Source organism: Podarcis vaucheri (genome assembly GCF_965113315.1).
Source record: "Podarcis vaucheri genome assembly, chromosome: 6".
Classification (NCBI taxonomy): domain Eukaryota; kingdom Metazoa; phylum Chordata; class Lepidosauria; order Squamata; family Lacertidae; genus Podarcis; species Podarcis vaucheri.
This window is the reverse complement of record NC_138764.1, coordinates 84,784,481-84,798,962: the sequence shown is the minus strand read 5'-3', so window position 1 is coordinate 84,798,962 and position 14,482 is coordinate 84,784,481. Positions and strand designations below refer to the sequence as shown.

Here is a 14,482-nt window from a genome sequence, read left to right as displayed (position 1 = left end):
CCTGAATCTATCCCCATTCAGCTTCACTGGATAACCCTGGATTCTGGTTATTATCAGGGAGAACACAAAAATTATTTCTATATTTTCTCCACACCACACATTAATTTTATACAACTGTCTGTCATGTCTGTCCATACACTTCTAAACTAAGCAGCTCTGGACATTGTAATATTTCCCCATAAGAGAGTTGCTGATCATTTTGGCTGCTCTGTTCCAGTTCTACATTCTTTCTTTATAAAAATATTAAGTTTTCAAATTTACAGTTCTCAAAGAAAACACCATTGCCATATGTAACACAGGAACAGGGTTGGGGTGGGGATAAAAGGAGGAAAGGGAGCAGAAGAGGAAAAAATAGAAAAGGGGGGGGGCTCAACAGGACAACATTCATTCACACAAAAAAGAAAACACAGAAAATCTGACAAATATGGCTGTTGTTAAGGGATGGGATGGGATAAAAGGAGATGTTTACAGTTATGAGTTTAGGAAATTATTTCTACATTCTTTTGAGATAAGACCTGAACTGTACACAGTGTCAAATACACACAGTCTACTGGCTCATTCCTATCCATATGAACCCACTCAAATACAGTGGTACCTCGGGTTAAGTACTTAATTCGTTCTTAATCTGAAACTGTTCTTAACCTGAAGCACCACTTTAGCTAATGGGGCCTCCTACTGCTGCCGCGCCGCTGGAGCACAATTTCTGTGTTAGCGGAGTCTGTAACCTGAAGTGTATGTAACCTGAAGCGTATGTAACCTGAGGTACCACTGTAATTCTAAAGGTTTACTGAGACTGGACTTACCATTGCGGAAGCCTTGCTGATTCTTCTCCAGCAAGGCACATTCTCCTAAATGCTTGATAATTTTTGATTTTCATATCTTCCAGTAATTTAGACATTAAGCTACTGGGTATGTAATGTTTTACACTTACACACACACACACTCCACCACCCTCCAGATCCACTGTAAAATTGGTGTTACATTGGCAGCTGTCCAGTCCTCTAGTACATTAGGCCAAATGACACATTTCTGTTAGAAGATTAGCAATCCACATATGCTTTAAAAACACTTGGGTGGATTCCAGTGATGTGTTAATTTTTAATTGACCAGTAATTCATTTAACTTCAACTATTCCCCACACTATCTGTGTCAGCTCTTCAGACCTACTTCCTGAAGAAGTCAGATCAGGCTATCTACCTAAGGCATAGGCAAACTCGGCCCTCCAGATGTTTTGGGACTACAATTCCCATCATCCCATCACTGGTCCTGTTAGCTAGGGATCATGGGAGTTGTAGTCCCAAAACATCTGGAGGGCTGAGTTTGCCTATGCCTGATCTTCCTCAATTATTCCATGGTTAAATCAGACTCAAGAGTTGGAGTGGGACTATTAGATCATCTAATACAACTGCCTACTCAATCCAATCTCTCTCAATAACATGCCAGTCACTCCTTCCCCTTCCAGAAAGCCAAGAGGCTTTGTGTTACCTCTTTCAATAATAAACCAGTCTCTGCCCTCTCTCCTTGCCCTTTAATTGGGGTGAAGAGTTATAGGGTGGTGTCAATAAGGAAGAGCTTTCTGGGACATAACCAACAGCAATTCCCCTGTTCAGCAAAATGAGTTTTCCTGCTTCAGTCTCCTACGCAAACCCACACTGGGGGAAAAGAGGGACAGTAGGTTATTCACTAGTAACTGTGATATCACAGGAGACATGCTAAACATAGTGCTTCTAGCCTGTTAAGTATGCCTGGGTTAAGTATTATATTTAGCCAAATCCCCTGTGAGCTGGTTCCAAGCTACTTCAGCATGAAGTTTCAGTGGGGAGTTAACATATGAAGAGCATTTGCCAATGGTACTGAAATATCATGCTCTTTTAAATCATGTAACGTCCTGTTTTCCAAAGGTATTTCCCACTGACTGACATGCAGCCATTTATTATATCCGGGTTATATAGTATTTCCTAGTTCCTTACTATATAAGTTGGCAACCAAAGTTGATGGATCTTGCATATGTAGCTATATAGAAAGATGTGAATATTCAGTTTCAGACTTCATAGAATCATAGAACTGTAGAGTGGGAAGGGACCTCGAGGGTTATCTAGTCCAATTCCCTGCAATGCAGGAATCTCAACTAAAGCATACATGAAGGATGACCACCCAACATCTCCTTAAAAGCCTCCAGTGGAGAATCCACCACCTTCCAGGGCAGTCTGTTGTCAGTAACTTGTCCGTTGGCCTGCACTACATTGGCCTTCCAAAGCACTGTGTTACCTGCTGGAATATCTGGTGATGCAGTGACCATTCAAACTCTTACAAGTTTTATCTGCTCTATCTATTGACAACCACTTGGTCCCCCTTGTAAGATGTTTCCCTTTGACTGATGTCCTTTTTGGACAAAAGATTCAAAGCAAATTCCAAAACCGATTGGATTATTTCAGGCCAATCTAGATGGGAACAAAGGAAGTTGCCCTTATACGAAGGCTGGACCAAATAACCCACTCATTTTTCATAGGACCCTTCATAGGACCCATAGGACCCACCAGATGTCAAAGAGAACAACAACTACCAGACTTTTAGAAGACATCTGAAGGCAGCCCTGTTTAGGGAAGCTTTTAATGTTTGATGTATCACAGTATTTTAATATTCTTTTGGAAGCCGCCCAGAGTGGCTGGGGAAACCCAGCCAGATGGGCAGGGTATAAATACTAAATTATTATTATTATTATTATTATTATTATTATTATTATTATTATTATTCCCTGGTGAAAGTTAGATGGTATCAGTGCTTGGGGAGTGGGGCAGGCAAAAAACAAAACAAAACAAAACTTAAGGCAGGACTGAGCTTACTTTAAAGATGAGGTGGCCCATTTATTTATTTTTAAGAAACAAAAAGCAAAGCTTCACCGTTGCTTCAAGCAGTGGCTTGGCAGCCTGGCATTTCTGTTGGGAGTTTATGCCCCAGGGAAATGATACCACATCCTGATATAGCATCTTGCCAGGATCATTCTTTTGGGGTGTGGGGAGAGATATAGTGGCTCTCATTAGGACCTCAGGCAATGAAGGATCTTCCTCACTACCCCCTTTTTCACTGGAAATGCCAGGGCTATCCACCTATGGCTTCTTTCTAAGTAAAAAGAATCCCCGAGAGTCTGTAGTTGTGGAAGAATGACATGGAAACAGTGTGTGCAGCACTGCTTAACCCTTTTCTTTCTTCCCTCCCCCAGTTGCTTTCCTATACTCAAACTCACAGCTTTTAATTTCTATTTTTTAAAAAGAAGCAGCTGCCACAGCCAGCTGCTGGGGAAGAGGCATGCAGCTGGGTGTCACATCTAATTTGGCCTTGAGAAGCATGAAGAACAGCACAAGTTCTCGTTTCTTCTGTGTTATGTAGCCACGCATTGCCAAGTGGATGTCTAGCCCACAGTTCCTTTATTACAGTTAATTTTGCCCATCCAGCTGCCCTAACAGGTTTCATAGCTACTGCAGTCCAGGTGGAATCCAACGGGACATCCCTCTATCCCCTTGTTCTACCAAGTGACAGTACCTGCCTTTGAGATGAAACCACAACATTTCTAGTTTTGTTTTTTAATTGAATCACATCTTGCAGACCTGGGCTTGAAATCTTTTCCGACGCAACAACAATGACATATGCATATAGTTAAAATGGAATTTATTTCATTAAACCAAAATAAAAATTCTCCTTTGTTCTTCAGGATGTGAACAACATAAGAAAAATTTATAAGGATAACTTTTCATTGACATTATAAAAATAACAAAATAATTCCTATATATATATTCCTGGTTATACATAAGACATTATAGTTTACATTCAGAACTTATTTTTGGAGACAAGCGCAATGCAAGGCTCAGTCTCTTTTTCACATGCGACCCAGTGACGTCAAAGCCATTCATCAGAGGCATATTTTTGGTGTCTGAAGCTTTGTAATACCAGCCTATATAACCACTGAAATATGGCATTGTATGATTTCCTCAGCTGTGTTTATGAACTTTTAAAAACATTGTAAACCTAAGCCTATATCACTATTATATAGAAGAATTAGTAGTACAGCATCAGAAATACAGTGATAGACAGGCTCTGGGTCATGCAGACTAAGGTTCGCCTGTATCACTTGTTATCTCTGGTGCTAGATACACCTGATAGGAATAAGCCTTGCTTGCACTGTGATGAAAGCAAAGATGTGTGTCATTCCTATGTCCTACAAAACTAACACTTCACGGCCACACTTAAGACAAAAAAGGACCACTAGTCCCAGCAATGTCAAGAGCTACTTGGTGATAAGCTCGAACAGACAAAGGGCTCTGTGAAGAGCTTTCCTTTCACAAAGAAACAGTGTTTAAAGCAAGTCCAGCTCCTTGATATAGATTCTTTTCATTTTTTAAAAAAGCATGAAGATATGTTCATTTTATAAAGGGCCTCAGTCTCATTTTCAGCTCAGGGTAGAAGCCTATGATAAGCCTCCATTTGTTGTGAACAGTTTAATACACATTCAGATTGTGCGCCAGCCATGTTCACAAGTACGTCAGTCCAGAAATGTTAAACTAAGATAAGAAATCCTGCTCTGTCGATAGAAAAAAAAACACGATTGTGTGAATTCACTTTTGTGTGGCTGAAGACATGTGTCTATGGACCAAGCCAGATTTATATTAAGTGCACAGCTGTTACTGAAAATGGTAACTGAGGTTTTAGGCACCATCCTCCTGTCCATGACATCTAGAAGAACTCAACTGCATTCTGATGTCACAACGCCACTTCATGTTGTTGGCTGCCGCTTGGAAGGAGGCAGAAACATGGTGTGTCGTGATCAAATCAGTAAGTTCTATTAAACATTATGGAAGGGGAGCTAAACACGTGGTTGCAGCAGATGCACTTTTGCTAGAGTATCTGTTTGTGCCCTCAACAACTATTCCTTATGAATGAAGCACAAAGGTAAAATAAATAAAACCTGGGTATTTTAACATATGCTGAGCCACTGCACAAATTATTCATGCTCCACTACTGAAAGCACCTTGAGGCATCTTTAGAGGTTCACAGATGCTGATCACCTTTCTAGAAATCTGATAAAATGACATCATTTAAAAGATCCACTTTAAATGCTGCTCTGTTCATGTAAGAGGGGGAGCAAATCTTGCCAACTCCTTCCTCCATCTGCAGCCCCACAACATATCTCACAACACATCTAAGGCTCCCCAGTCCCTAGGAGCAGATATGCAAAGGGAAGGGAGAATCAAGAAATCCCTGTTCTATGAACTCTGTTCTATTCACGGAAAGAATAGAAGTTCAGATCAAAGCATATGTATTTGGGAGTTTCAAGTTCCAGAGTGGAAGATCTCTGTGAGTCTAGGAGACAAATTCTGTAGTACATTAGTCTTATCCGTGCAAGTACAAGACTTCCAGGTTCCTTATAATGAAATACAAGGACAAAAGGATCTGCTCAGATACATGGAGACTTTGTGGATATTTTTAAAAGATTCTCCAACAAATGAGTATTTCTAAAAGATGCAAAATAGAACATTATAATCACTAGAAGAAATCCCACAAATATATGCGAGATGAGGCCTCCTGGTATGGTGCTGATGCAGTATTACTTTGATTTGGATACTATATTTTCTATTTCTGCAAAAGACCACTGACATGTGGTTTTTAAGGTATTTACTTACAGAGTGACCATAACTTGGTTAAACCAAAGTATTTGCATAAGTCAAATCAGTCCCATGGATGGGTGTGTGTGTGTGTGTGTGTGTGCATCACAAGACCATGAAGTTCAATTCCAGAAATTCAGACTAACTGGTTTGTGTACCAGGCAGTTGAAAACCTACCAGATAACGTAGCACCATTAGCTAAATTTACCATACTATTGGTAACAGACAAGAAAAAAACATTATGCTATATAAAACAGAGCTCAGTCAAAAATGCTAGTTAAAAAGGGCAGCAGTTCCAATAGTGCAGGCAGCAGACAAAGCAAGTGTACTGGAATAAAGGAGTTTGCTTCTTTTGCAAATCAATCCTTTTTAAAGTGCTGTGTTGTTCTTTGAACATACACAGCTTAAGACATCTTGGACAAGTCTGATTTGGGGAAAGGCAAGATACTGAATCTGGACTACAATTGCCCCAATTCGGCAGCGACCCCCTTACTATATTGGGACCTATATGCACAGATCAGATGCATGTGACTCAGAAGAGTCATTCAAGGTGATCACCATTGACACTGTCTTCTGGATAGTGATGCACGCTCCCAGCATTCTTGAAATACAGGTAGGAACTGTTATCTTCCAGGTGCACTCAACAATCCTTGGATCAGAACCACTATTCTTTAAGTATTAGCTCCAAAGAATTTGATGACATTTAAATAAGTATTAAGTTGGTATTAAGGCCAAGCAGAATCAAGGAAGGAATAAACCCAGCCTATGACTGGGTCAAACAGAGAACCAGGGATAAAGTGAAATACTCATTTCTATCAGAGATTCCCCACTAAAAGATGTTAAACATCTGAAAAAACTCAGTTGTGATTCTCTCTGTTTCAAGTGTATGGGCATACAGAAGACAAATTACAGAGAAATCTTAGTAAGGCCAGAGATAAGTTATAGCTTTCAAGAGAGAGAGGAAAATGGTTTGAGAGATGCTTTGCTTCCCATTGTATATACACATTCTTTTGTCTCTCTGTCGCTTCTGGTCAACTAGGTTCTTGAAATAATCCAGTCTCTAAAACCTGCTTCCACTTTGGTAAACAGAGGTAAATTCAGCCATTACAAGAAGCAACCCCTCCTCCAAACTTTCCAGTCTCTGAAAAGATTATTATCTTTAGCCTAAAAAAACAAACATGTAAACTCATAGCACCCATCTTATTTATGGGATCTGGGTGCTCTAGGCAAATATAACACAAACACTGTAGGAATACTGTTCTTTATATATACTGTATGCCCCCACTCTGTGGATGGTAATAGTAAACAAGATAGTAACACAGTACTAAGTTTGTGCGTTGTCTTCAAAGAAACAAAATGGAGGTCTCTGACTACCATGAAGATGTCAGGAAAAGAGGTCACGAGTAGACGGCATCATATGGATCAGAACTCTGTGCTTTGTACCATCCCATAGGCTTCATACAGCTTGTAGAGAAGCTCCTTTTTTTCTTTCTCTGGCAAGAAGCTAGACTTGGCAGCATTTATGTTCTGCGAAAATTGGAACAAACACAGAAGTGAAGCTCAGCAAGTATAATATTCTGCTTGTGTCTTAGTATGCATTACTAGCCAAATCTAAGTGAAAGTAATGGATGCAGTTTCCAACCGTACATTCTCAGCTTTTCGTTAAGTGGGAAAATGGCAGCCTTTTAGAAACAGTCTTTAGGCTTTGATCACTTAGCTGGGATTAAGTCCCAATACTCCTGATTAGACATGCAAAGTGGAGCACTTTAAGAAGCACACACAGTCATATTCCAGAGATCTGGTAATCAGTTGATGCAACACTGCCTTATGCTAAGTGAGAGCAATGATCATCTATCTATCAGGACTAGTGAGGGCTCTATGGAATCAAAGGTAGCATTTTCCCAGTGCTGCTCCTACCAAAGAACTTTTAAGTAGAGATTCCAGGGATTAAAACTGGGACCTCCAGCATGCAAATTATTATTACCAGATTTTTCTACCGCTACTACAAAGCTTCCGTAATCACGATCACACTCAAGGCATGGAGTATTAGAAATTAGAAAGGTTCCTGGTGGGGAAATCAAAGTTTCAATCACTTGGCCCACTTCTCATTCCAGCGGCCCACCATCACTGCCACCAAAAGAGGGCTCCAGCTCCAAGGGAAACCTAAGTGTGCAGAAATCCACATGGTACTCTCCCTTCAGTTGTCCATGCCTAATATACGGATGTCGGGGCTGCGGCAGGGGAAAGCTGTGCGACAAAGCAGTACAGCCCTGCTCCCTGATGGGATGGGGAAAATGCATTGGCTCATAAATTAAGGACCCATTAAAAATCAAACACGTGTTTTCCTTGCCTGACCAATTTTATGCCTTTGCTAGTCATTCCTATGCTATGGGACATGTCTCAGTTGTCAGTGTTAAGGTTCAGAGTTTTTAATACCTTCCTCATTACAGCTGCAAAGGTTTATACTTCTCTTTTGTTCTCATATTACTGTCTGTGTCAAAAGGACTTCAGGTCTGGGGCATTATGCAGGGATCCCAGACAGGAACAAGTGGACTCCCAACCTGTCCTCATGGGCGGACCCTAAGCGGTAAGGGCTCACATTTCAACCTCTTTAAAGGGCTGGGTGGTACCTGCCACATCTCCTGGTTAGTCTCCATAGGTGAGAGAAGCAGACTACACTATGAGCTGCCCTATGTTAGTGGCCTTCTTTCCCCAAAACTCCTTACCTGTCCTGTCAGGCTGGTGTGAACCATTGGCAGCAAACCATGGTGATGCACAAAAGTTGGAGCCTTGTGGGCTTATTGTTCAAAACTAAAATACTGCTCTGAGAGCGCAGCAATGCAAGCAATAGATGGCTCTGTGTTTTGACTTTCAGAAGCAGTTTAACTGCTGATCTCTGGAAGCAAGAACCTATCACCTCATTTTTTGTAAAGTTCCATATATGTTGGTAGTGCTGCTACATAAATAACATGTCATATGCTGGCTTGTTGGCTAAACGATGTGGTGACTCAGCACTCTCTTTCCTCCTGACATGTAATGTGCCTGCCAGGATGAGTCAACATTTCTCCAGAGAGATTGTAAACGGAGATTGTTTTTCCTGGCTTGTAGTGAAACTGAGCACTTGTCTCCATTTGTATGCCTTGTGTCTTTGTTTTCATAAGTCAAATCCTAATATATTTTCTGCATATCCACATGCTTTCTTCCTACATGGTTCTTCCTTTTTATGGGCACAGTGTTTAAAATAAACAATTATATCCATGCTCCCACATACCAAGTCAACAAGGCTCTTGGGGTGAATGGGCAGATATGTGCCCATTTTTAAAAAAATGACTAAGCAAAGAACTGACAGTTCTGGAGAAGGAAAAAAGGGGCTGAATGGGTGGGTAAACAGAAATTCAGCTAAAAATGGTTTCAAGAATGGGAGAGGAAACACTCCAGCTATGAAGTGGGGAGGAGGACAATGGCTGCAATAAAGGACACTGTGTCCTGTAATAAGCACTTGAATGAGTTTATATAGAATTACTCTTCTCAACAACTCCTTAATGAGTTAAGAAGCACTCCACTTCCTGGTTATTTTATTATCTGAAGTAAGGAGCTAAATCTATCAGTCAGAGCATGGGTTGAAGTGCATCAGTGCCTTACACAATGACAAAGTTTATGAACATATGCAGATACAGATTGTGAATTAAGATGTCCATTTACATAGCAGTAACCTTTCTGCAATGGTCTTATAATTATGTGGGGAGCTGACTATCTACTGTGCCTGTCTATATGGCAGTTAAGAATCTCACCATACCTCTACAATCTAGAGTTGTGATTTGGTGCAGGTGTGGGGTACAATTCACGGAAATGGACAGGATGCAGATGTGGTTCTATGCCCACTATGGTGAGCTCCTATAAGGCCATTTCTGTTTTGGAGAAGTAACTTTAGGAAGATTTACTTTGGCTGCAGATCGAAGCACAGCTTACTTGGAAGTAAGCTATTCTTTCAAAGCAAAGATGTTTAGGATCAAGCACAACCAATGTGAAAAACCGAAAACAATTTACCAGCCTCTTGAATTCTTCCTCAGTGAAGCCCATGCAATCACGAGCTATTTTGTAATCCGTGTTAACTGTGGAGTTGAAAATGAGTGGATCATCCGTGTTCAAGGAATAATTTGCTTCATCTTTCATAAACCTGAAAAAAACAGAATTGAAAGAACATCAGGTTTTTTTAGAGTATAATATGCATTTTCCTCATGGGGAAAAATATAGTGAAGCCTGTTTTCTATCCCACTTGTACTGAACCCCATAGACAATTTCCATTAAACTACAGTCCAAACACCAAATATACTTTTTATTTATTTTTCACTGTACAGTCATACCTCGGGTTACAGACGCATCGGGTTGCGCGATTTCAGGTTGCGCATCGCACCGAACCCAGAAGTACTGGAACGGGTTACTTCCTGGTTTCGGCGCTTGCGCAGAAGCGCTAAATCGCGACCTGCGCATGCACAGATGCGGCGCTGCGGGCTGCGAACGTGCTTCCCGCACAGATCACATTTGCAACCTGAGCATCCACTGTACAATAATGTGACATGATACAACACATTTCAAGTAATCCGCATAAAATATCACAGAGGGAGAAATCACTAATAAATGTGATTTATTTACTATACATCATACATTTACTATTTATTTACTATACATCAAATCATATTACGTTTTCTCAGATGTTAAGAATAATATAAGATCCAATGTATATTGTTGAATATTTTCTTGTCATATTACTTTTCTTTGTTATAGAAAAGACAAATTAGATAAAGTGCTAACTGAATGCTCTAGAAGGCAGACGGCTTTCTCAGAAGTGGCGCCCTCCCTGTGGAACACCCTTCCTTCGGATGTCAAGGAGATAAAGAACTACACAACTTTTAGAAGACTTCTGAAAGCAGCCCTGTATCAGGAAGTTTTAAATGCCTGATGTTTTATTATGTTGCTATATATGCTGTAAGCCACCCAGAGCAGCTGGGAAAACCCAGCCAGATGGGCAATGTATAAATAATAAAATTATTATTATTATTAGATGACAAACTGGGAGGCTTAAACCTCATGGCTCGCCTCAATATTAGGTATCTGAAGAAGTGTGCATGCACACGAAAGCTCATACCAAGAACTAACTTAGTTGGTCTTTAAGGTGCTACTGGAAGGAATTTTTTTATTTTGACTATGGCAGACCAACACGGCTACCTATCTGTAACTCAATATTAGGATTTGAGCTGATAACTGGGTAGTGATTTTGATTCAATAAGTGAGAAATAATGTCAGAATAATTAAATAAAATGTAGCATGATTATTCCAAAGTTAAAAAAAACCCCAACCCAAATCCTTACCTTATTAATGGATGCTTACTGAAGTTGGTTTGGCATGCACTAGTGAGGTGACTAGACCAAGGGCAGATCTGTATATTTATATAAAAAACAAAACAGAATCAGTACACATCCCCTTTAAAATACTTATGTTCATAATTTAGAAATGCTGGGCAGTGAAGGGAGACAATACTGAGCTAGGCGGACTAATGGCCTGCCTTGATACAAGGCAGCTTCCTCTGTTAATATCACCTACAGCTATTATCTGGTTCAAGTAACAGAGTTGGGAGACTTGAAAGACATTCCATTACCTCAAAATGCATATTTTCTTTCAACAGCCGTTTATATAGACTTTCATCTTCCAAGACATGGTAGCCATGGCCAATTCGCTCTGCCTTTAGGATGTTGACTGCCTATAATGAAAGACAGGGGGTGGTGGGAATGTAGAAGCAACTTTTTGCTAATTAGGTTACTCTCGATTGCGCAGTTCACGATAACTACAGCCCACGGCATTGAAGTGAGAGCAGCTCTATAAATTGTTTTGAGCTATGACTCCTATTATATAAGGTATACTTATCACAATCCGCTAAAAGCTTATTTAGAAACACAGTCATACTATGTATGGCACAGACCTTCTGGAGACCCCCCCCCCAAACCCTTGAATTGTAATACTAAAAAAAAGTGGGAGGGTATGGTTTAGTTTGTTTACATGAACAAGCATTGGGCTCACAAGTTCCTTCCTCTCTTTTGCAAATAGCAATAGTTTTCTTACCTGAAAAAGTAATCTATGTAGCTTGCACTCAAATCACAATCAAATTAGAGAAAAGGGTGGAAGACAGAAATAAAACACCTGGTATAACTTTTTTTCTTTTGGGTGCAGTGGGTGCAGCTCTGTTTGCCACTCCTGAGTGGATTACTCCTGTGAAATTACACCACACTATGGTGGCTTTTTTTTTTAAGGAACAGTTTATAACTGTTTTGATTTTTTGTAAGAATTAGATGAAACGTACATGGATGTTTGCCCCTTGTGAGGAGCCGAATCCCACCAAATTTCAGAAGGGTAGCTGCAGCAGTCTTCTTGCAAGGGCAGCCCTTACACTTTGGGGTGTGTGTAACAAAAAAGAGAGGAATCATTTCATCTCCTGTGGTCTGAAAATTGCAGACATGAGAGGTAGCTCTAGGTAAAAGTATCAAAATTGCACACAAATTGGTCTAGCAGTTTTTGAGCTGGGCACCTTTAAAGTTGAATGGAAGGCAGAAAGAACTAAATAGGATTCACTTTCCACCCTCAAGATGATGGAAATGGAGAGTCTAAGTAAAATTGTTCCCTCTGATTACAAACTTGACCTATCAGTCACAACAGAGCTCTCCTTCCATCCTCTCCCCCATCGTTCAGATCGTACATTCTACGGTTTGCTGTATATTCAGTGTCAATTGTCAGCCTTTCCAATGAAACAACATCCTTTTTTGTTTGTTTGTTTGTTCTGCAGTACAACTTCTTACCTCCTTGACAACCTTGGGTGGCCCAACCTCACCAGCATGAACAGTTCGGTGAATGCCACATCTTTCAGCTTCCTGAATAAAAAGGAACACAAGGAAGAGAATAAAAACTGACTGGCAAATGCTAGAGATCCATAGAATTTCTTAAGGTAACAATTTGCTACTTTATCTTTCTTTGGTTGTAGTCTAAGCAAAGCTGCTAAAAACTGGAATATGCACAATAGAAAAATCTGCTTAAAATTGATTTTTCTCCCGAAGAGGAAAATTTGTTATTTTATTAAAACACATGTAAAACTAAAGATTGTCACTTTTTGCTTCACAACAATCATGATAAAATGTGTAGTAAAATACCACTTAATGCCAAGGCTTCAAAGTGGTTTACAAAATATAAAAAACACAATAAAAAACACGATTACACAGCATTGTTAAAATACACACTAAAACAATTCCATTAAAACATAAACATGTGGAATTAAACTATGCAATAAAGCTCCTTGGATATTAAAACAGGAGACTGGTTGAAAGTTCTTGGGCATGTCTTCAAATGCTAGTGGAATTACTTCATTGTAACCGAAGGTAACAATGATACCAAGATTTTTCAATAAGCCTAGCAGAAGTACATTTCCTTCCCAATCTCCTTCCCACTTTTATATGTTCTGGCACCTTTCCTCCCTCCACTCTTTCCAGGCATGGTCTGTGCTTTAAATCTTTGTGTCTGAGTACACACACACCCTCTGAGTTTTCCCTGCAAAAACCCACTCTTCAAATCTTAATGGGAGGAAACAGCAAAACATGGAAAACCTGAATTGACGTGCTAAAGTGCAGGTTTCACAGGGGAAGCTGTGTAGGTTGGGGGGCAGTGGCAAATGCTTGGACAAAGAGGTTTTAAGTGTGGATCTGTGCCTAGAAAGATTGGGGCAAAAGGTAAGTGTGGACAAACTTCCGGGTTAGCGCCATCGCCGAATGGCGGACTCCCTCCGAGCTCCGGAGGGAGTCGGCTCGGCAGGGGCTGGGTCCTACCGCGCCGGCGACGCGGGGACCCTTAAAAACCACGGGCACGGAGCCCGTGGACATGGTGACTCGGCTGGCACCGTTAGCGCCCTCCCGACTTGTGAAGGAGCCTTTTTAAAGGCTACGGATTGGGTGCCGGGGAGCGGCGTGGTGCTGTGAGTCCTCTGCTTCCCCTGCCAAGCGCAGCCGCATGCCGTTCGACGGAGAGCGCTGGCTTCTTCCTTTGGAAATTTGGACAATTGGCGACAACTCGTGAGTAATTGGGTAACCGGGTACAAAAGGAGGAAAAAAAATGAATTTTTTTCCGGATTCGGCACGAGCGGGGGGGAATCTAAAAAGGAAGTCAGTCCCCCCCCTGATTGTAAACATGCTAAAACAAGGACTGGGAAACCAAGATCGATCCAGAAGTTTATTGATGACAAAACTATTAACTCCACGATGGGAAACTACAAGAATTGTGCTGGAGGAGAAGAGGGTGAGAGGAAAAGGCAACCCCCCCTGGGAACCGGGGCGATTTGGAGAGCCTGGTGAAGTGAAACGGAGAATTTGACAGCTGTCAAAAAAGCTGTCAAAGCTAGAGAATATAAAGAGGACTTTGTTACAAGTATTTTGCTGGTTAATTTTGTTATAATTTGATACAATATGGACATAAACTGTCGAGGGAAAAAGAAATAACAATTTGACTTTTGGATTAGAGGATACAAAGTTATTGCAATCCCCCTAGAGGGGTTTCGGGACATTACAAGTGTCGTATGTGGAAAACTACTCTGGGATGTGTACAGGTCTTATCTCCTGGGAAAGCTGTAAAACTGAAATATTATTATGTCTACAGAGGTGACCATAATACAATAGAATTTTCTATTGAAGCAAGGAAGGAACTGGACGTAAGTCTTTGTCCCTGAATAACAAACCTCTGTAGAGACACTAAACTTTGGAACAAGAATGGTTGAACAGCTGAACAAGATAAAA

General features: G+C 40.7%; 1 protein-coding gene across 2 annotated transcripts in view; it reads right to left on the bottom strand.

Annotated features, from left to right (window-relative positions):
- Positions 1-3,649: 3,649 nt before the first annotated feature.
- The window catches only part of ADA (adenosine deaminase), a 34,872-nt gene continuing 24,039 nt past the window's right edge, over positions 3,650-14,482 (bottom strand). For both annotated transcript variants that reach the window (XM_082226376.1, XM_082226377.1), the window contains exons 7-11: positions 12,506-12,577; positions 11,314-11,415; positions 11,027-11,094; positions 9,705-9,834; positions 3,650-7,184 (exon numbers count right to left, since the gene is read on the bottom strand). In XM_082226376.1, coding sequence (XP_082082502.1) covers positions 7,080-7,184; positions 9,705-9,834; positions 11,027-11,094; positions 11,314-11,415; positions 12,506-12,577 — 477 coding nt within the window. In that variant the 3' untranslated portion in view covers positions 3,650-7,079. The remainder of the gene's footprint in view (positions 7,185-9,704; positions 9,835-11,026; positions 11,095-11,313; positions 11,416-12,505; positions 12,578-14,482) is intronic.